At 34.8% G+C, this 24,375-nt stretch overlaps 1 protein-coding gene across 4 annotated transcripts in view; it reads left to right on the top strand.

The window, feature by feature from the left end:
- Positions 1-24,375, top strand: part of APLF (aprataxin and PNKP like factor) — an 82,021-nt gene that overhangs the window by 20,661 nt on the left and 36,985 nt on the right. For 3 of the 4 annotated variants that reach the window (XM_019943189.3, XM_019943188.2, XM_073791297.1), the window contains exons 3-6: positions 5,308-5,480; positions 14,645-14,789; positions 15,324-15,456; positions 23,900-24,084. In XM_019943189.3, the coding sequence (XP_019798748.1) occupies positions 5,308-5,480; positions 14,645-14,789; positions 15,324-15,456; positions 23,900-24,084 (636 nt within the window). The remainder of the gene's footprint in view (positions 1-5,307; positions 5,481-14,644; positions 14,790-15,323; positions 15,457-23,899; positions 24,085-24,375) is intronic. The other variant, XM_073791298.1, reaches the window with a different exon arrangement.

The raw sequence follows: 24,375 nt of genomic DNA, 5'->3' as shown, positions 1-24,375 counted from the left end.
AGAATATTCAGGGTTCAGGCAGAAGATATGTATATTCCTGTTTTGACTCTTGTCCTTCCTGCTACCCACCATTCCTCACGGGTGACCATGGCATATACCCGAGGAAGGGGAGGCTTCACTTTAAAGGCTGAGGAGTAACAGGGAACATTTCCAAGCCCAGCAACATGCAAAAACACTCAAAAGCTCTAGCCATATGCCAGAGAACCACATTGAGAGATAAATTAGGGGTGGCTGATAACATAATGAAAGGTTTCTAAACATTACATTTCAGTTATAACTTAAAAAAAAATCAAACATTCACAGCTCTTTTTAGGAATATGATGTTGCATAAATTGCACTGCATCTCCAATGTTATACCATCTTGTTTATAAAATTTTATATTAGTTTATAAAATGACTGATAAATGAAATAATTGCCTACCAAATTTATATAGCCTCTGTTTTTAACTTCTACTTCTACCCTTTCTCTCCAAATTTTATTTTACTGCTTTCTTTTAACACAGACTTAAAGGAAATAGAAATGTTTCCAATTGCAGAAACACCTAGGAAGGACTTAACCAGATCCTCATGAATTTTAATTGCCAGAACTGGATAGACTATATTCATTGCAGCTTTCAGAATTGTCTTTTTTTTCTTTTTCTTTAATTTGAGCATGTAGGTAACAGTGCTAATTTTCCTGGCAGCTTTTGCTTTAACATTCCCTATTCTGTATTAGTCTCACCGGCCTGCCCCAGGCCTTGGTTAAATGTACTGTTTAGATGGTTTAGCGTCTAAAATGTAGTCATTTTCTTTCCTAATTTAGCTAAGTAGTTTTTGGTTCCTTTCCCCAAATTCCATGATTCTGTGGTTAATTTAAAAGTATATTATCGTATGCTCTTGGATTAGAAGAATCAGTATTGTGAAAATGACTATACTACCCAAAGCAATCTACAGATTCAATGCAATCCCTACCAAGTTACCAGTGGCATTTTTTACGGAACTAGAACAAAAAATCTTAAAATTTGTATGGAGACCCAAAAGACCCTGAATAGCCAAAGCGGTCTTGAGGGAAAAAAACGGAGCTGGAGGAATCAGACTCCCTGACTTCAGACTATACTATAAAACTACAGTAATCAAGACAATATGGTACTGGCACAAAAACAGAAACATAGATCAATGGAACAAGATAGAAAGCCCAGAGATAAACCCATGCACCTATGGTCAATTAATCTATGACAAAGGAGGCAAGGACATACAGTGGAGAAGACAGTCTCTTCAGTAAGTGGTGCTGGGAAAACTGGACAGCTACATGTAAAAGAATGAAATTAGAACACTCCCTAACACCATACACAAAAATAAACTCAAAATGGATTAGAGACCTAAATGTAAGACCAGACACTATAAAACTCTTAGAGGAAAACATAGGAAGAACACTCTTTGACATAAATCACAGCAAGATCTTTTTTCATCCACCTCCTAGAGTAATGGAAATAAAAACAAAAATAAACAAATAGGACCTAATGAAACTTAAAAGCTTTTGCACAGCAAAGGAAATCATAAACAAGACGAAAAGACAACCCTCCGAATGGGAGAAAATATTTGCAAATGAATCAACGGACAAAGGATTAATCTCCAAAATATGTAAACAGCTCATGGAGCTCAATATTAAAAAAACAAACAACCCAATCCAAAAATGGGCAGAAGACCTAAATAGACATTTCTCCAAAGAAGACATACAGATGGCCAAGAAGCACATGAAAAGCTGCTCAACATCACAAATTATTAGAGAAATGCAAACCAAAACTACAATGAGGTATCACCTCACACCAGTTAGAATAGGCATCATCAGAAAAATCTACAAACAACAAATGCTGGAGAGGATGTGGAGAAAAGGGAACCCTCCTGCACGGTTGGTGGGAATGTAAATTGATACAGCCACTATGGAGAACAGTATAGAGGTTCCTTAAAAAACTAAAAATAGAATTACCACATGACCCAGCAATCCCACTACTGGGCATATACCCAGAGAAAACCGTAATTCAAAAAGACACATGCAGGGCTTCCCTGGTGGCGCAGTGGTTGAGAGTCCGCCTGCCGATGCAGGGGACACGGGTTTGTGCCCCGGTCCGGGAAGATCCCACATGCCGCGGAGTGGCTGGGCCCGTGAGCCATGGCCACTAAGCCTGCACGTCTGGAGCCTGTGCTCCGCAATGGGAGAGGCCACAACAGTGAGAGGCCTGCATACCACACACACACACAAAAAGACACATGCACCCCAATGTTCATTGCAGCACTATTTACAATAGCCAGGTCGTGGAAGCAACCTAACTGCCCATCAACAGATGAATGGATAATGAAGATGTGGTACATATATACAATGGCATATTACTCAGCCGTAAAAAGGAACAAATTGGGTCATTTGTTGAGACGTGGATGGATCTAGAGATTGTCATACAGAGTGAAGTAAGTCAGAAAGAGAAAAACGAATATCGTATATTAACGCACATATGTGGAACCTAGAAAAATGGTACAGATGAAGTGGTTTGCAGGACAGAAACTGAGACACAGATGTAGAGAACAAACGTACGGACACCAAGGGGGGAAAGCGGCGGGTGGTGGGGGTGGTGGTGTGATGAATTGGGTGATTGGGATTGACATGTATACACCAATGTGCATAAAATGGATGACTAATAAGAACCTTCCGTATAAAAAAATATATATTATTCAAGTCATCAAATGAAAATAAATAAGTAAATAATTTTTTAAAAAAAGTATATTATGGTATTTGATCAGAAGAAGTCATGTGAAGTGACAACTAAAGTTACTTTTGTGATTTTCTTGGGATTTTGAAAGCCAGTAAGCTCAGGTGCCGAGTTGCGTGCTTCCAGTAGCTTTATAGCAGATGAAAGTGGATTCTGTTTGAAATTTAGTTTACCTAATTGTACCAATTATAATTTTAAAAAATCATTTAATATGACATCTTATAGAGAATGCAGTCAAACAGTTTTAGGGGTGACTCTATTTAAGTGATTCAACAGGTAGCATTTATATTAAGTACATTAGACTTCAAGCCTCACTTCTTATGGTACACTATTTGGAACCGTTCCTGAGATTATTCACTAATGATTGACAGTTGAACTATCATTGATTCTTCCTGCTGCTAGAGGCTTCTGTAGTCATTTTAATCATAGACTGTTAGAACTGTGTTAGGTAGTTATCTGCACCCATGGACCTTGGAGTCTAGTGGTGATTTATCAGATGACTATCTTTGAACTGATAGGGACTGGTTCCAATAGTTCAAGCAGAAAGGTGGGGTGGGATAAGACATTACTGAGGCTGTAGTAAACAAAAGAGCATTTTTGAGTAGGTCTCAATGATTGGATCAAAGATTGTGTGTATAGGGTGAAGATTTTGGTGTATGAAGGTGAGAGATGAGGTTGCAAACCACTGTAGCTTTATGAAGAGCCTTCACTGCTATGCTTTGCTTATATTGGAGAAGCATCAGAGGCCTTATGTAGGGAAATGTAAAAAAAAAACTTAGGAAGCAGTGAAGTAAAGGAAATCAGGGAGACTTGATATGATGTTAGCACAAGCAAGAAACGCAAGCAGTGGGTAAGAGCTTGAACTAGGGCAGTGACTGCAAATGCTAAAGAGAGATGGACTTCAGAGGTAAATGATCTGGGGCTTGACATGTGAATGGAATGAAAGAATGTTGTAGATGTTCAGTAAAAGTTTGTGGATATTTTGGTGTGTTTTAATATATAATTGAAACTAAATCAGAATATCTTGTATTTACACTTGAAATACCCTATTCTTTTCCCATAGAAATAGGCATTTTAAGAAATAAAAACAAATGAAAAATAAATTATAATGCAAAGTAATCTACCTAACTTAACAACATTATTTGCTTCATGTTTTATAGCAATATTCTAGACTTGTTTATATCTTACTTAGTTTATATTCCATAAATGATTAAGATTTTTAAAAAATGAAAGTAACTATATTTAATAAAAAATTTTAACCAAGTTTCCCAATGAAAAGAAAATTTTTGAGGGGTAAAAAGAAAAAAAAATACTGATGCATTTCTAGAATTTCAAAATACATTAAAAAGAGGACTATTATAAGCTTCCTTAATTTTTCCATAATGAATATTTTTTACAGTAGGACCAGAAGTTTTTACCTACTGAATTTATACTCATTTCTAGTCTGTTCAAACTCAGGGTGAATAAAACGTATCTTAACACCTATAGATATATTAAATGGTTGGGATCAGAAAAGGTTTTGATGTGTGAAAATTTAGTTGCATCTCAAGATACTTTAATGAAGTATAAATAGAAAAACTGAGAATGTTTGGCATATGTCCAATCTCAGGGTGACATTTACCTTGCTATAAATGGAGAGATGGTTGATGTCTCTAGAAAAAAATGTCATTTATACTGATGAAGTAGACAGATGAATGGGTGGTAGGGGGAGTTGCTCTATGTAAAATTCTTTTAAAAAACTGAAGATCTGCATTAATGTGGATTGCTTTGGTATATGCTAAAGCTTATTAAAAGACCCAGTGGTTTAGATGACAAGAAGGCTATTCTGGAGATGGTTAAATTCAGCTTGATTTTAGTTAGAATTTTTAAGATGCCTTTCAATAGGTGTTAATTATGGAGGCAGCTCTCATTATCTTTGCTAACGTGAGGTAATCAGTGGAAACATAATTCAAAATCGGGGATATTGTAATAGTTTTGACATTGAGATATATTTACCTCTTGCAATTTGAATATGGATGATGATCTTCAGAGGGGAATTTCATTTAAACAAAATAAGAAGATTCCTCTGTGAGGAGTAAAGAAAAAAGGTATGTTGTTTGCTTGAGAAATTTGATCAAGAATTTCCTTCCCATAGTTTCTCATTTTTTAATCATAGTAAGAAATTATTAGGGGAAAATAAGCAGAAGAGAATTTTCAATAGATTAGTGAATTTTGGATATCAAAATTGGGGGACTCAGTTTCCATACTGATAATTATTTTTCATGTTTCTCTTTCCAATGTCCAGTCATCTCTCAAACAAAATAGAAGTATCTTTTAACCAGTTAATTGATAAATTTGCTTTTTTCTTTGATTCCTAGAGAAATGGGAGGTATGTTACAACTATTTTTTTATGTTTAGATAATAATTATGATACTTAGAAGTGCCAGATTTATTAGACTTTTAAGTGTAAGTTTATACTTAGAATTGTTTTGACACAAATTTTGAATCAGTTCGTATTTAGTTGTAGTTTTAACTAGTCATGATTTTAAGTTACTACATCACTGTATTCTTTTTCTTTAATTTGTTAGATACATACAAATCCGTGCTTTTATCAGTCTTCTGAGAAGAGCCAGCTCTTACCATTGAAGACAAATCTATGGCACTGGTTGAATCCTGGAGATAGTTTCTCTTTATTAGTTGACAAATACATTTTTCGTGTTTTGTCTACACATTCTGAAACGGAAGTGGAATGTACTTTAAGGTAAGATTGCCTGATGAAATGCAATTAAGTAATGGTATTTGTAATCTAATTCCTCAGTCATCCACAAAAGCTTCAGTAGACACCACTCTAGAATTCAACTAAATTGGCGATAGGTCTTACATGGTGAGTGTGTGTGTGTGTGTGTGTGTGTGTGTGTTTTTCTAGAAAACATTAGATTTTGGAAACTTATGCTTCAATAGTGATTGCTTCCATATGTTGTATCTTTTACCATTGTGTTTAGAATATATTTCGCATCTAACAATAACCAGGATAGTTAATTTGAAACTGACTACATTTTCTTAATCTTTTTTTTTAGTTTTAAAAATTTTCTTAAGGTATTAACCTCTGTTTTAGATTATGCTTGTATAACTCTTATTTCTTATAAAAATAACAGAAAATATAGAATAGGGAAATGGATGAAATGAGGTTACAATAAATAGCTGATGTAAAATTGAAATTAATACACTAGTTTTGTTGAGGCAGTCATTAGCAGATTATTCCCCTTTGTTTTAGTTTTTAAATTATAGAATACTTAAACTGGACCTATAGAAGTAGATGGACAAAATTATATAGAGTGTGTTCTTTGACGGCACTGGTATTAAATTTAAAAATCAATAAAAATACAATATCTAGGAAAATCTTCAAGTGTTTTGAAATTAAACAGCACATACCTAGGTAACCTCTGGAACCCAGAGAAAAGGGCAATTAGAAAACATTTTGAACAGAATAATACTGAAAACATAACAAAAACATTTGTGAAATATATCTAAAGTAGTCCTTTGAGGGAAATTTATATTAAATGCCTATATTAGAAGAGAAGAAAGAGGTAAAACTGATGCCCTTTGCTTCTATTTTAAGAAGATAGACAAACAGGAGTAAATTAATCCCAAAATAGACAGAAAAAAGGAAACAATAAGAAGAATAGGACTAGAAATCAATGAAATAGAACATAGACAAATAACAAAGAAGATCAACAAAGCCTAAAGTTAGTTTTCTGAAAAGACTAATAAAATTGATAAAATTGACAAGGCTTACCAAGAAAAAGAAGCTGGAAAACACAAATTATCAGTATCAGGAATGGGAGAGGCAATATCACTACTGATCCTGCAGACCTTAAAAGAATAATGAAGAAATAATTACATAAAACTTTATGCCAGTAAAACTGATAGCCTAAATGAATGGATGCGTTCCTTGAAAAACACAATTTACCAAAACTGATACAGGAAGAAATAGAAAATCTGATGAATCCTATGTCCATTAAAGAAATTGAGTTCCCGATTTAAGAATTTCCTGCAAGGAACTTCACTAGTGATTTCTCTTAAACTTACAAGGTACAAATAATACCAATATTATACTTTTTTCTCCAAAATAGAAGAGAGTACACTTCCCCACTCATTTTATGAAGCTTCCATAATCCTGATACCAAAATCAGACAAGAACATTACAAGAAAAGTAAATACAAACCCACATTCCTTAAAACAAAATATTTAGAAGTCAAACCCAGCAATGTGTGAAATAGATTTTAATACACTATGACCAAGTGAAATTTGTCTGAGAAATGCAAGGTGAATTTATCATATATATAAAAAAAAAACCAATCAGTGAAATTCACTATAACAGATTAAAGAACTGTCATTCCAGTAGATGCCTAAAAACAATTGTGACAAAAATTTAATACCTGTTAAAAAAACCTTAGAGAAAACTAGGAAAAGAAGGAAATTTCCTTCCTATAAAAAAATACTTAGTAGTGAGGTATTGAAAAGTTCTCTCCCTACAGTTGGGAACAAAACAAAGATATCCATTTGCACAACTTCTATTCCATGTTGACTGGAGGTCCTAACCAGTCCAGTAAAGCAAGAAAAAGAAATAAAGTGCATCATACTGGAAAGAAAGAAGCAAAACTGTCTTTATTTGCAGATGACATGATTGTCTATTTAGAAAATCCTGAGGAAGCAAGGCACAAAACAATACCTACTGTATAGTTACATTTATATTGCGTTCTATTATAAGAAAACTAATCTATCAATGTTTATTTCTGGAGGATTGACTAGGAAGGGGGGCCACAAGGGAGCTTTTTGGGGGTGCTGGATATATTCTCTGTCGTTTTAAAAATTATAGTTGATTTATAATATTATATTAGTTTCAGGTGTACAGCATAGTGATTCAGTATTTTTATAGATTATACTCCGTTTAAAGTTATTACTGAGAGATGGCTGTAATTCCCTGTGCTGTACAATATATCCTTTCGCTTATCCATTTTATTCACAGTAGTTTTTATCTCTTAATCCCATAACACTATCTTGCTCATCCTCCCTTCCCTCTCCCTAGTGGTATACACTAGTTTGTTTTCTATATCTGTGAGTCTCTTTCTGTTTTGCTATATACGTTCATTTGTTGTATTTTTTAGATTCCACATATAAGTGATAACGTACAGTATTTGTCTTTCCCTGTCTGACTTATTTCACTAATGTAAAACTCTCTAGGTCCCTGCATATTGTTGCAAATGGCAGAATTTTATTCTTTTTTATGGATGAGTAATATTCCATTGTGTGTGTGTGTGTGTGTATGTGTGTGTGTGTGTGTGTGTGTGTGTGTGTGTATATATATATATATATATATGTATGTATGTATGTATCTTTGTATAACAACAGGCCATTCATCTGTTGATGGGCACTTGGGCTTCCATATCTTGGCTGTTGTAAATAGTGCTGCTATGAACATCAGGGTGCATGTATCTTTTCGAATTAGTGTTTTTGTTTTTCTAGGATATGTAGCCAGGAGTGGGATTGCTGGATCATATGGTAGTTCTATTTTTAGTTGTTTGAGGAACCTCTGTAGTGTTTTCCATAGTGGCTGCACCAATTTATAGTCTTAAACAGTGCACAAGGGTTCCCTTTTCTCCACATCCTCACCAACACTTGTTATTTGTACACGTTTTGAAGATAGCCATTCTGACAGGTGTGAAGTGATATCTCATGGTGTTTTGATTTGCATTTCTCTAATAATTAGTGATGTTAAGCAACTTTTCATGTTCCTGTTAGTAATCTGTATGTTTTCTTTGGAAAAATGCCTATTTAAGTCTTCTGCCCACGTTTTGATCGGGTTGTTTGGCACATGGCTACACGGAGTTGCAAGGAAAGCTGGGCAATGTAATCTCCAGCTAGGTGGATAGCCATTGTTAAAGGTGCTTATAGATCAGTGCCATTACAACTTTGCTGACTGTTATGCAAATAATGTCCACTTAGCCTCTGATAGTTAAATGCTAACCACCTGGCCTCTGCAATTCTAGAATGCTGTCATCTCCATTGATGCTAAAGAGCCTTGTTCTTGGCAGCCTCTCCTACCATCAACATTGACCTATAGAGGCAGTTACCATTGAGCTCTTCAACACTGCCTCACTAGTATATAGCTTAGTGTTCTGGGCCCTTCTGGGGAACATGGTCAGGTGGGGGATTCTCTAGTCTCATGTAATAAGTCCATTTTAGCATGCCCACCTCTTAGAGCCTATTGACCCCCTTTTCAGTATCATGCCAGGGCATTCTCTATTTCTACCCTATTTACTGTAAACATATTCTTTTTCCAAGCATGAACAAGCCATTTCAGCTGTATATTACGACTGGCTTCAGGTGTCCTTGCCAGTACCTTAAATCCCAGGTTGCAGGACAGGTTGCAGTGTTTTTTTTTCCAGTTTTATTCTGCATCCCCTGTTTTAGCATCTTCAAGATCTATTCTTGGGCATGGTCTTCTGGTTTCTGTCAGTACATATTAGCCAGGTCCTGTAGCTCTTTAGTAAATATTTGCTTTCCTGTTGAAGTAGGGACAGTACTTTTCTAGTCAGGTAATGATGAGTTGACCTTGGTTATTGGAATAGAAGCCACGAGGGGTGGGAGGGCAGGTCTTGAGGAAGGCAAGTATCATCATGACACGTATACCATTAGGAGGCAGCTGCCTGGTCTCCAGACAAAGAAAGGCTGCTATCCTCTAGCAAGGGGGAGTGAACCATGTCTTAGACTGTGGAAGTATTGAAGTATACTTTAGACATTTTTTGATACCATTGGGATTCTCATATATTTTAGAACTAGCTCCATTTTGTACTGTCTACCTCATAAAAACACCGTTGTACTGTTGTGTAAGATTTACACGTATGAACTTTTTAATCTTCACAACCATCTTTATAAGGAATAGGTACTGTTAAAATCCCTATATTACAGATTAGGAAACTGAGACGCAGAAGGTTTGAGACTTGCCCAAGGTCTCATAGCTAATATGTGACAGAGAATTCAAATACAAGCTGACTAGGACTATAGCTCTTACTGACTTCCCTGACTGTATAAGAAAGCTTACTGTAGCAGTCATTCTAATAGTGAAGACACTTGGGGAGTGGCTAAATAAATTTGGTGTAGTTTTAAAATGGAGTGAAAGTGAATGAACTAGAGAGAGCTCCAGGTTAAAATGTGGATAAATCTCCACAATGTAATGTTGAGGAAAAAAAACCCAAAAAGATTACATATATATAAAGCATACACCGTTTGTATATAGATATATATTACATATTATACCTGTGTATTATGGATTATTTGGATTACTTCATGAATAATATATACATTATGTGTATATATATATATACACAAGTAATGGATATATACATATAGTAGTAAAAGTATAAGGACATGCATGTGAATAATAAAATCAGAATAATTTTCCTTCAAAGAAGGGATGAGAGGGAGAGGAACAAGATTGAGACTGGACACAGAGGAAGCTTTGATTGTATTTATAATTAATCTGGAGCAAATGTGACAAAATGTTTCTATTTGGGTGGTGGATACAGAAGTATTTATATTAATAGATAGGTAGATAGAATACATACATTATATTTTCTCTATATTTCTACATGTTGAAATATTTTTAAATTTGAATAAGAACAGAAAAGAAAACCTATGTGCTTTGTGTCAGTTGTAAGGACCCCTGATATCATTGTAAATTTTTTCTTCCAACCAGTTATGAATTTAAGAAAGAGATTTGAACAACAAAACAACTGTACAAAAGCTTGTCATTTCTTTAGGTTCTCACTTCACTCATGTCAACATGCTTTTCATGTAGTGTTTACATTCTGTATAATAAATCCCATTCATAATGAACTCAATGAGAGCATATGGGTCCATATATATCAGCTCTAGTGTGTTCATTTTTCACTCTTTTCTGTATATGTTTCTGTGAAATTATTCTGTGAGAAGTACTAAAATCCATACTTTTTTGAGAAGTCAAAGTAAGAAAGCCAAAAAAAAGTTTTAAATTTTAGCTAGTTAAATTTTGACGTATTTCATATAGAAGGACCAACATTAATTTTGCATTCCTATTGCTTCCCCAGTAGTGGGTGCTTAGCAGGCATTGGCTTCTTGAATACATGAATGAAATATTGTATAACATTTTCTTTATCTGAATTTCATTGCTGATAAGGAAGTATAACATTCTCTCTCTAGAGGGATTATTTTCTTTAAAACACTGTTGAGGAAAGGAAAGTAAATCTTTTGTACCAAATTACATTTTTCTTTCAAATTGTTAAAGTTCTTAATACTTAGATTCCATATAAATAGCTAATTTTAATCACTTTAATTTTGGACAGGACAAAACAATAAAATGTTGATGAAAATGCCATTGTAATATGAAAGTGTGCATGTTTACAATTCATTTATAATTATTTTAAAACTTACTTTTAGATCCAGCTCATACATATTAGCAGTACATTTTGTATTAAAGACAAAATATATAACTTATATTTAAATATAACTTGGAATATATCTTTAAGAGTTAAGAATAACTTAATTGCCAAAACAGTCTTTAAAAAGAAGAAAAGAGTTGGAAGATTCACACTTCATAATTTCAAAACCTGCTACAAAGCTACAGTAATCAAGACAGTGTAGTACTGGTGTGAAGAAAGACATACAGGTCAGTGGAATACAGTTGAGGGTCCAGATATAAACCCTTACACTATGGCCAATTAATTTTCTACAAGAGTGCCAAAACATTTAAATGGAGAAAAGAGTAGCCTTCTCAATAAGTGGTGCTGGGACAAATGCAAAAGAATGAAGTTACACTCCTACCTCACAACATAGAAAAACTAAACTTAAAATGCACCAGAGACCTAATATAAGAGCTAAAACTATGAAATGCTTAGAAAAAAACACAAGTATAAATTTTTGTGACCTTGGATTAGGCAATGATTTCTTAGATAGAAGAACAAAAGCACAAGCAAACAAAATAGATAAATTGGACTTCATCACAGTTAAAAACTTCTGTGCTTCTAAGGATACCATCGAGGAAGTGAAAAGACAACCCACAGAAGGAGAGGAAACATTTGCAAGTCATATATCTGATAGGGGACTTCTATCTAGAATATGTAAACAACTTTTACAGCACAGTAATAAAAAGACAACCCAATTTCAAAATGCATACTAAATTTGAGTAGACATTTCTTCAGGGAAAATACCTGACTGGCCAACAAGCACATGAAAAGATGCTCAACGTGAAATGCTAATCAGAGCCACAATGAGATACCATTTCACGTTCAGTAGGGTAGCTATGGTAAAAAAGACATAATAACAAGTGTTGATGAGGTTGTGGAGAGATTGGAACTCTTATGCTTTGGTAGTGGGTTGTGAAGTGTTACTGCCTCTTTGGAACACATTCTGGCAGTTTCTCAAAATTTTAAACGCAGAATTACATGTGACACAGCAATTGCACTCCTAGGAATGTACCCAAAAGAATTGAAAACATCTGTATACAAACAACTTGTATGATTCCATCTATATGAAGTTTCAGAAAATGTAAATCTCTAGAGACAGAAAGTAGATTAGCAGTTGCTGGGGCTGGAGAAGAGAATGGGAAGTGACTGCTGATGCATATGGGATTTCTTTTTGAGGTGATGAATATGTTCCAAAATTAGATATTGGTGATCATTGTACAACTTTGGAATATACTAAAACTACTGAATTTTATACTTTAACAGCATGAATTTCATGATTATGTGAATTATGTCTTGATAGCTATTACCAAAGAAAAGGGTAACTCATTTACCTTTGTTATATTGTATTTAGATTAAATTCCAAGTTTTTATTTTTTAACAAATTCTGATTACACTGTATTATAAATCTGTGATAGTTGATTGCTTGAGGAAGTATTTGAAGATAATATAAGAATATGTCCATATCACAGTGACAATATTTATATTTAAATAAAAGTATAAGAGAATAATTTGCACTTTGACCTATTTGAAACTAAATGTTGGAATTTTGTTCTGGGATAGGATTTTTTTTGTTGTTATATTTATTCTTGGTAAATATTAATAAAAATTCCCTATGGCTATAGGATGTGTGTGTATTAGTCTTGAATTTATGCCAGAATAGGAAAACTAGAAATGGAATGGATGATGTTGCTTAATTTGTAACACTGTAAGTTGTAAAAAACCATTGCATTTCTCTGGAGTGTTTCTTAATATTTTTCAAATTAAATATTAAGAAAATTTGAGGAAAAAAATCAGAATTTGGAAGCACACCTGTGTGTTGTGAGTAAAATGGATTTGAATATTGTGATGGGAGTGCAATTTCATGCAATCATACATTTTCAACTCTGAGTCCCCAGTGCCTGGCACAGTGTCTGACACACCCTAGGTATTTAAAAAATATTTATTGAATGAACTAAAACAGTGGTGTTGCAGGGAAATTTAGTCTAAGTAAGTTGTTCTCTTTTGACTGATTCCTGCCATGAATTCGAGTCGGCCTTTGAAGGAGGTTATTCCTATAAGATACACTAAAACAAATAAAACAAGCCATTAATTATTCTTTTCTCAGCTAGACAAAGTTTTTTAATGTTAGTGTTTACTGAGGAACATTTTACCAATAGTAAAATTCACCCCTTTTAAATGTATAATTCAATGCACTTTGACAAATTTGTGTAGTCATGTAAGTACCACCACAGTGAGATATAGAACATTTTCATTTCCCCAGAAAATTCCCTCTTGCCTCTTTGTGGTCATTCCCCTCCGCCACCCACTGTTTCTGGCGACTTCTGATCTGATTTCTGTCCTTGTAGCTTTACCTCTTCAGAATGACATATGCATGGATTCATACGATATGTACTTTTTGTGTCTGGCTTCTTTCACTTAGCAAACTGCCTTTGAGATTCATCCAAGTTAATGTACATATCATACTTTTTTCCTTTTTATTTCTGAGTGGTATTTCCATCTATATTTTCAAATTTTCAAAAAGAAAAGTCTGGGGCTTCCCTGGTGGCGCAGTGGTTGAGAGTCCACCTGCTGGCGCAGGGGATGCAGGTTCATGCCCCGGCCTGGGGGGATCCCGCGTGCTGCGGAGCGGCTGGGCCCCGTGAGCCATGGCCGCTGAGCCTGCGCGTCCGGAGCCTGTGCTCCGCGGCGGGGGAGGCCACAGCAGTGAGAGACCTGCGTACCGCAAAAAAAAAACAAAAAAAAGAAAAAACAAAAAAAAGATAAGTCTGTTGGATCATCTCTATGCATACATAAAGAATAATGATCCAGAACTTTGGATGATCTTACCACACTTTGCAGCAAGTAGGAGGTAATTGGTTCTGCTAGTATGTTCCACATGTGATTGTGGATGCTCCTGTGTCGGACTACAAGTTTGGGGAGATTTCACAAGTGGCTGCACTGGCCAGGACCCCAGTAGCAGCTGTGTGTGAACCTGACCTCAGGATTTTATTTCTTTTTTCTTCAAGAGCCTAACTAGCTTAGCTGATGTTCTTACAGTTTGCATTTTCTTTTTGGATACTTGGAGGAGATCTTAACTTTTATGGACAATCTGAACAAATACTATATAGTAAGTAAATAACTCTTAAGCCTTCATAGAGATGGCCATTGCCCATCTTATAAATAGCTGTGGTTTCTAGGCCCATGTTTTGGAAAGATTAATGTATTTTATGGTGATAGAGTGGGCAGAAGATGAGGAACATATTCTAGTCTATATATTTTATTCTAGCATACTATAATCTGCTTTTTTGTCTTCCTAAGTCTGAGAAAAGTAGCATAACCCATTAGTTAGATGTACTTGGGCGAATCACATAATGGCATGGTAGGCAATAGAAATGTTTTAAATTTAAGTGATTAATAAATGAATTTCAATTGTATTTCATAGAAACAGTCAAATACATGATGAAGATGATATATTGAATGAAGCGCCAAAATCTTCCTCGATTGATTTGCCTGATGAGACACCTGATGCCCCACAGCTGGAAAGAAGCACAGAAATAGGAAAGACCCAGACCGCTGCAAATAGTGTGGTAAGAAATTTAAGAGCTCATCCATTTATAACATGTTCCTTAAGGAAAGAAAAGACAACTGGTATTAGACATATCATGACAAAATTTCTAGCATTGATCTGCTTTTGCTGTTTTTAAGTTAAGCTCTAGAGAATATCACACTAGACCAACACTTCAACTAACAGAGATATTGAATTTCTTTCCTTGAGAACTTTGAGCAACTCAGTCCACAGTTGCATATGGATTTTTTTTTTTTTTGTGGTACGCGGGCCTCTCACTGTTGTGGCCTCTCCCGTTGCGGAGCAGAGGCTCCGGACATGCAGGCTCAGCGGCCATGGCTCACGGGCCCAGCTGCTCGGTGGCATGTGGGATCTTCCTGGACGGGGGCACGAACCCGTGTCTCCTGCATCGGCAGGCGGACTCTCAACCACTGTGCCACCAGGGAAGCCCAGATGGATTTTTTTAATGGTAGTTTTCTGCAAAGTAAATAATTTTTATGGTTTTATTAAGGATGCAGGATTATTTTTAGCAATTCATATATAAGTGCCTTTTTAGTCTTTCCTAGATGAAAGTAGAGACTTGAGTAAGCAACAGCCAAACCCTTCCCAGAGGAAAAGAATCCTTCCAGCGTGGATGTTAACAGAAAATCTAAGTGATCAGAACCTTTCATTACCAGTCATCAGTGGAGGTAGGTTTTGTTTCAGGAAAATATTTAACAGAATTTGAAAGTTTTTCTGAACGAATGAAGACACAATAGCAGTTATGTAAGTGTATAACTTAGCCTAACATTTCTTTAGATGTGTTCATGAAGTCTAATTTTAAACATAAACTATTATTTTATGCCATTTATCAAACACCATTCTGCTAATTATTATGATTATGATTATTTTTTAGTGGCTTAAAACAGTACCCATTTATTAGCTCGCAGGGTTTTTTTAAATGAATTTGTTTGTTTGTTTATTTATTTATTTATTTATGGCTGCATTGGGTCTTCGTTGCGGTGCGCGGGCTTCTCACTGCGATGGCTTCTCTTGTTGCAGAGTATGGGCTCTAGGCATGCGGGCTTCAGTAGTTGTGGCTTGTGGGCTCTAGAGCTCAGGCTCAGTAGTTGTGGCACACTGGCTTAGGTGCTCGGTATCATGTGGGGTCTTCCCGGACCAAGGCTCGAACCTGTGTCCCCTGCATTGGCAGGCGGATTCTTAACCACTGCACCACCAGGGAAGCCCTAGCTCACAGTTTGTTTCGTTGTGTTTTGTTTTGTTTTGCGGTACGCGGGCCTCTCCCTGTTGTGGCCTCTCCCGTTGTGGAGCACAGGCTCCGGACGCGCAGGCTTGGTGGCCATGGCTCACAGGCCCAGCCGCTCCGCGGCATGTGGGATCTTCCTGGACTGGGGCACGAACCCGTGTCCCCTGCATCGGCAGGCGGACTCTCAACCACTGCGCCACCAGGGAAGCCCTAGCTCACAGTTTTAAAGATGAGAAGTCTGGCAGATTCAACTGAGTTGTTTGTTGAGATTTTCACAAGAGAAATCCAGGTGTCTGTCAGGCTGGGTTCTGACCTGGGTGTCATGGGAGAATCCCCTTAGAAGATTATTCCAGTTGTGGAGAATTTGCTTCCTTGCAGTTGGAGGACTAAAGGACTTGGTTTCCTGCTGACTGTTGGCTGGAGCTCACTCTGCTCCTAGAGGGCATTTTTCTGTTCTTGCATTTCATTTTCAAGGCCAGCATAACACAACAGACCTTTCTCCAGCTTTGAGTCTCTTTAATTTCCCCTCGTTGGCTAGCTGAGAAAACTCTCTGCTCTAAAGGATTTGTTGACTAGATCATGCCCATGTACATAATCTCCCATTTAATTAACCCAAGATAAACTGATTTGTAACCTTAAAAATAGGTGCAACATTTATTTTGCCATATAACCTAACATAATCATGGGCATGATATCTCATCTTATTCACAGTCCTGGGGATTAGGGCAGGAAATCTTGGGGAGGGTTCATTTTAGAATTCTGCCAACCACAGTAATACATGGTCTTAATACATCATCATTTAAGAATTATCTTATTATTGAATATTTATTCACTGTCCCAAATTGCAGCTTCATTAATAAGTGCAATTAAAAACTGTGAATATCTTAGAAGTCTACTCTTATTATTACTATGGTATAAATTGTAGAAAGGAAATTAGTTTATCAAAAAGTGTAAATATTAAAGGATCATGATATATGTTGCTAAAGCACTCCCTTTATACTACAGTGGAAAAAAAAATTTCGAAAAATTGTTTCCTGGTCAACTCTAGGTTTCACCCATTACAATATGTGCTATTTAATATGTAGAAAAATACTATTCATTTTAATACTGAAAGCAATACAGACGACTTATTAAAGTAGGTTTTCAAACAGACCTGTTGGGGTCATGTCTAAGGTAAAAGACAAGCACAGTAAGCGTGTTTAAAATTAATTTAATTATTTAATTAAACAAAAAACTACAGGCACCCAATGGTACGTGCTGAAGGAGTCAAAGATGAGAGCAGTGTCCTAGCATAGTTCACTGTTATAGCAGATACCACAATGATTTGTGTCATCTGCTGGGTATTCCCATTGATTCAAGATTGTTAAAATGTTTGCTACATTGTATTATTCAGTCTGCATTTTATTTGCAGCTTTTCATCATCTCAGGTTTAGTTTCAATTGGCTGCTTATTTTCCTTTATATGGGTCACATTTTCTTGTTTATGCTATTGGATGTTATGAATGATAGAGTATAGAGACTTTGATTTTATATCCCTCTGAATAAATACTTTTATTTTAATAGGCAATTAACTGGGCCTAATAGGAAATTTACTTCCTGTTTTCTTAATGGGCATTTAATTCAGGCCCTAAACTCTGTTTCCTCCATGTGGACAGCAGCTGCAGTCTCTGCGCATGTAGTTTAGCAACAGCCAGGGATTTGGGTCAGTTTTAAATGTAGATTTTGGTTCTTGGCTCTCTAAGCCTTTCTTCCTTCTGGAATTTTGTCTTTAACTTTCTGCCTACTCTGTTAGCCTCAAACTCAGCCAGCACTTAAGCCAGTAAGGCTGCAGCTTTCTGTCACCTGCGAATTGGGAGATGCCCTCAGGGAAAAAGCCATAAATTGATAAACCTCGCAGACTGTAGTTAATTTTTCAAGGTCAGACTCGTCATTTCTGCCTTTTTGGTTACTCTCTAGTGCCTTCAAATAGTTGTTTTTTTAAAAAAATACTTTGTCTAAAATTTGTAATGGTTTTGTTTGGGATGATCAGTTCAGTCAATTTGCCTTTTTACCTTGAACATTGTCTTTTATAAATTAACAGCACAATTGACAGTACAATTAACAGCACAGTATATGTTAGTTGAATGTTCCGACTCTTACTATTTCTCATGTTCAGCATAGTGGTCATAGAAGTCTTCTAAAGTTTTTGATCAAATATGTTGTGTACAGAATATTCCTTATTTAATGCTAATTTAGATTGTAGTAGGATAGGAGTGGTCTTGTGGCAAAAATAGCTTATATATCATGTGGTAAGGGAGATGTGATTTAATCTAGAGAATTTTCGTATTTAAATCATAAGATTTCCTGCTAAGTGTTTTATTCCAGGACAGTGGTTTTCAATCCCCCACCCCCCATCATTACATGTATAATATATTTTTATCAGTAACATTTCTCATTAAGTGTGGTTCTTCTCAGTTTGCAGGATGGGAATGGGGGATGGTAGTGGAGAGGGGGCAGCACTTTCCCTCAGTAGAACCTTTTCTCTAATATAGAAAGAATATTATTTGACCAAAACTTGGACCAGTGTGAACTGCCTCCTTGCAAACAAGTTCTTTTCTTTCAGAGTTATTTTGTACTCTATCTGCTTCTGTACTACCATTATTACATGACTTATAATCGTCTAAAATATACTTGCTTCAAATTATAAATTTGAAGCAAATATCCATTAATTTTCACTTGATAAATGCACCATATAAAATAAGAAGCACTTTTTTTGGCACCTCACCTTGAAAATACAAATGAGAGTAATTTGACATTGATTTGGACAGGAATATTATATAGTACATAATATACTTAAAATGCTAACGCTTCAAAATAAGATAAAAAAGTCTTTGCATTCAGGCATGTCTTAAAAATTCAGACTTTGGGGGAATACTTAAAAAAGCGAAGTTAGGTTACTTAACTCCTTTAAAGACAGAAAGATCTAGAAGTAAAGGACAGTTTCGTACTTGAATCCAGCTAATTAAAGGTTGGAATAATTTGACTTTTTCTGCTGTGTAGTTTTTATTATTGTTATTGTTCTGTTTGTTTAAGTAATATATCATCCAGGTCAATAGACGGATGCTAATGATTTTGAAAAATCAATTTCCAAGATGCATTTTAGGCTCATTTAGATGTAGGATACTTTCTTACGTCTTTTGCAGCTTTAGTACTCTGTTGTGTTCATTGATCTTTATTTAGACTATCTGAAACCGTCTTGATATTTTGGAACCATCTGTGACATTAATTACAGGACAAATAATAATGTTAACTGATGTTAACTAACTTATTTAAGATCATAATAAATGCCAGAGCTATAATTGAGACCTAGTTCTGTCTGGCTCTGAAGCCCATGCTCTGAACCATACCACTATACCTGGATGGCCACCTGAATTTACCCTCTGTATGCTTTGGGGGTTTGGTTTGGTTTGGGTTTTGCTTTTTATTTTATTAATATGCCCTTGCATTCTTTCCTAGATCTTTTCTCAGTTTAACTGTTAGTTTAATTCTTATATGTACGTGAATGTTTGCTGTGATCAGGCTATCCTTTCTGTCTTTCAACCAGTATACTTCTAATTTATTTACTTTTCTGGGTCCCCAGCTACTAGCCCTTAGATGTTATCATGAGCTTCTCAGGCCTGGGCTAAAATTTTTCCATGTCCCTTAGTGATTGGTAAGTGAATATAAATATTTGGGCAAAGGGTATTAGAGCCTCCCCTCTCTTTGCTTCCATTTGCTTCCTCAACCTTCTAGACCCCAGGACAAGTTAGAACTCCTAGGGTATGACACTCTTGCTAGATTGAAAAGGCAGCTTTTATATTTTCACTGGTTATCATGCAACCCTTTAGTATTCTTTCCCCATCTTCTAATCCTCCAACATGGAGTTATGAAAAATGGCACATGCTGATAAAGGTTGAAGTAGTAAGTAGTCCCCAAACCATTTAGTTTACACTTAATTTTGTACTCTGAATATTTTCTGTTTGACAACTCAATACACATTATAAATATTTAACTGACATTGTTTAATTTGATTATGGTTCAGTTTACTTAAAGCTCTTCTTATTCTTTATAAACATTTACTTCATCCTTGTTAAATGATCTAATTCTAATCATTTTTTAGCCTCTTGGATTTTCTAGCTGTATAGTCATATCTACAGAATTATGATAATTTTGGCTCTTCTGATCTATTTACTGCTTTTAAAAACATTTATTTCATAAGTTAGATCCTATAAATTTTAAATAAAAATGGATAAAATTGGCATCTGTATTCCTGATTTTAACAGTAATTCTGTTAGTGTTTCAGCACTTAATATGATTGGTATTTGATTCTGATACTCATCATGTTTAGGGTGATTGACTGATTCCTTCAGGAATAACTGTTGAATTCTTTGAAAAGAAATTTTGTTATAGAAACAGTCCTGCATTTTCATATGATAATGTAATTAATGATGTTGGTAGATTTCCTAATGTTGTACCATGCTTGTGTTCCTGGAATAAGTTAATTTTATTGTGGTGACTTATTATTTTCATGCTGTGCTAGATTTGCTGATATTTAGTTTAGGAGGTTTGTATCTATATTCATAAGTGTGGTTAGTATTTTTCTCCATTTGTGCCATCCATGTCAGATTTTGACATTAGAGCTATGTCAGCATTGTATAAAGTGCATTAGGAGATTTTTTTATATATGCTCAAGGACAGTCTGAATGACAGAAATATTCATTTCTTTATAGAACTTTCCTTTTTCACAATCTAGGCTGGTGCCTACTTTTAGTAGTTGATAGTTCTGGCATAGGAATAGGTAAGTTAGACCAGTAAAAAAGAATGAAACACCCCAAAGCAGATTAGAATAACACACATTTAATATATAAGAAATTATCAGTTAAATTGATGGGGAAAGGATGCATCATTATTAAATATGATGTTGGGAGAATCAGCTTTCCATTTGGAAGAAATAATAATAGAGCACTCACTGCTCATGCCATATTCATAAATAAACTTCTATTGAATTAATAACCAATGTAAAAATTGAAACTATTAAGGCATTTGAAGAAAATATGGGGAAATATTTTTTATTACTTCTGGGAGACTTTCTTAAGATGATGGGGAGCCTAGAACCATAAGGGAAAATTTGGCAGATCTATTTAGATTAAAGGTAAAAAAAAATTTTAATGCAAAAGACACTGTAAACGAAGTCAGAGGCAAATAGCAGACTGACAAACAATATACTGGGAGATATTATCTGTCACAGTTATAAAATAGATAGAAGGTTTTTAATGATTGTCTACTTAGTAACACAAAAGAAAGAACTTGGTAGAAATTTGGGGCATTTTATATGCTGTACTACAGAAGAATAAATACAAACAGCCAATAAATATATGACTACTATCAGATAGGGAAATGTAAATTAAAACAACCAGATACCAGTTTCTGTTTATTAAGCTCATCAAAATCTAAGCAATTGATAATATTCAGTACTGACCACAATGGGTATCAGCAAACATGGTTGGTGGAAGTATAAGTTGGTATAGCCTTTTAAAGTTATTTAGAGACATTAAATAGAGATATTTGCCAATATCTCTTAGATCTTTAAATGTATAAAACATTTTGGTCCAGAAATTCCAATTCTAGGTATTTATCCCAGAGAAATAATAGCATGTATACTTTTAGCCCTGTATATATTTATGTATTTGTAAATATATTTGCTTATACTTATGAAAAAGTTGAGAAGGATATGCATCAAATTGTTACTATAACTGTTAGGAGTGGTTTCTTTGGAAGATAAAATTGGATGGTTGTGATTTTAATGACATATATGCATATAGTTGATCTAGTATTCATATAGTATTAGTGTAACTGATCATGTAAGTAAATGCAGTTAGTAATTGTTTAAAATAAACTGATTTGCTCTAATAGCTAATTTCTTTTATATTTCTATCATTTAAGTATACCTATCCTGGATTTAGAAAAATATTTTATATGCCAGATATAAAGATTGTTACGAGCCAATTAACTTACATATTTTATGTACACTTTGTGAAGAACATTTTAACAGTATCAAAATGACTTCTTCCTATGCAAAAAAAAAAAAAAAAAAAAAAGAGCTCTGGTCCCTAGAAGGGATATTTGTAGTATATCATTTGGAATTTTAAAGAATTGGATATTTTAAACATATATATATTTAATTTTAGAATTTTATATACATCTGTGACACTTGGAATGTGGTGAACTGTCATTTGTGGAAAAGCTGTGCCTTATTTAATATACAGTTTTTTAGTTCCTAGCATAGTAAACAGTATCATAGTTGATTATTTCCCTTGGTTTCACTAATTCATAACTGTTGTAATATTTGGTCATTTGCTTCACCAAACTGTATAGTCAGTTTTATTTAGTCCTATTTCTGCCAGTTTCTAAAATGATGTGAAATGTTCCCTAATTTAGATTCAAAACAAAGATTTAAACAATTGAGGCTGAGTTTAGTTATTAGATAGTTTTTTCATAAGTTTCCTTTGATAAATACATTACTTTTATATTGGTTCAGTGATTTTCCTGTTCAATAATATGGACAGTATTCTATTAGTATTTCTTTTCTGAGTTTAATGAGGGTGTGTCATTTCAGGGCATTTGAATATCCTTTAGAACAGCTCTGAGCAAACTACAGCCCATGAGCCAAATTCAGCCCACTGCCTGTTTCTGTAAAGAAAGTTTTATTGGAACATAGCCATACTCATCCATGTATGTATTGTCTATGGCTGGTTTCACACTACAAGGCAGAGTTGGGTAGTTGTGACAAATATTATATGGCTCACAGTGCTTAAAATATTTATTCTCTGGCTTTTTACAGAAGTTTGCTAACCTTTGCTTTAGAACATTAAAATAGTGACTACAGGTTGCCTTACATACCTGTATCCAGTCTCTCAAAGGATCTTTGGACAATTTCTGTGTATGCTAACAATTCAATTACTCAAACATATTCATTGAGTATCAGTTTTGTGTTAGGCATAGGTCTAGATACTAGAGACACAAAATGGGGGACAATGAACAAGGCACAGAAAGTCTCTGCCCTCATGAAGTAGAGGAGAAAGACAACTAACCATGAAGATTTTCCTCTTAAAATAAGCAGATCTTTTTTCTTTTCTGATTAGACAATTCATGAATTTGTTAACAAAATATGATGCTGATTTAAGTTTCCCCACTACATTGAACCTTGAATAAGTATTATGGCAATGCAGTGTCCATTGTTGTTGAGACTTGTTTTCTTTATCAGTGAAGTTTGTAGAGGTTGCTCTTCCTTTTCAGTTATTTTAGGTACTTAATCTGTATCTAAGGTAACTTAAGTTGTATTCCTCACTGTGGATGATAGAGGCTCAGTAAGTGTATGTAAAATTCATTGGATAGTTATATGTCAGATTTTCTGTTAGAGAAATTCAATGCCAAAATTTAAAAAAATGTATATGATAACTAACATACATGTGGTACTCTGAGAGTTTATGTATCTTACCTCATTTACTCCTCCTAATAACTCCATCAGTTATTATTATAACTCCCTTTTTCCAGATGATGAAACCAAAGTTGAGAAAGGTGAGGTGAAACAGAGGATGGAGCCTGCCCACATTAGCATCTTGGCCAGGATGACTTCAGGGCTGGAGCTCTTGGCCATGGTGCTGCTTAATACTTTTCGAGATTTGCAAATATGCATTTTCAGATGGGAGATTGGCCTTAATATAAATAGAACTTTAAATTTACTTGCTCTTTTATCCTTTTTCTTTCCTTCTGTATTTTTTTTTTTTTGGTATGGATTATTGACATTTGAAGGTACAGGAGATAATTTTCTTCTTTTTCTTTGTGTTTATATACTTGTGTGTGATTAAGATAATAATGTAATCCAAGAAAGTGGAAAAGAAGGAATCTGCAAAGACAAAACCCAAGTAAACATCACACAGCAAGGAAGAAAGCGATTAATTTCATCAGGAAGTACAGAAAGTATATCAGCAGAGCAAGACACAGGAAAAAAGTGCAAAAATGCTGACCAGGAAGAGTCTGTCATTTCATCCAAGGTGATTTTTTAAAAATTCATAATTTGATTACTTTCTTCATCAGGTGTTCTAGTTAGGAATAGTTATATGCTGTATATATCAAGGAAAAACCAAAAATGCTTTTTATATTGAGTTTATCAAGATAAAAACTAGCCCCAGTTTTTCTTTTGTTTGTTTTTGGCTTACTGAAACTAATCTTTAATATAGCACTTGCAATGTAGAAAACAAAGCTTTTAATTTAGACATTTTCAGACTGAAAAAAAGGTGGAGACCACTTGACTTTGGTCATAATTTGGTACCTCCATTTTGAAA

Source organism: Tursiops truncatus, chromosome 14, assembly GCF_011762595.2.
Source record: "Tursiops truncatus isolate mTurTru1 chromosome 14, mTurTru1.mat.Y, whole genome shotgun sequence".
Classification (NCBI taxonomy): Eukaryota; Metazoa; Chordata; class Mammalia; order Artiodactyla; family Delphinidae; genus Tursiops; species Tursiops truncatus.
This window is presented reverse-complemented; position numbering and strand designations above follow the sequence as displayed.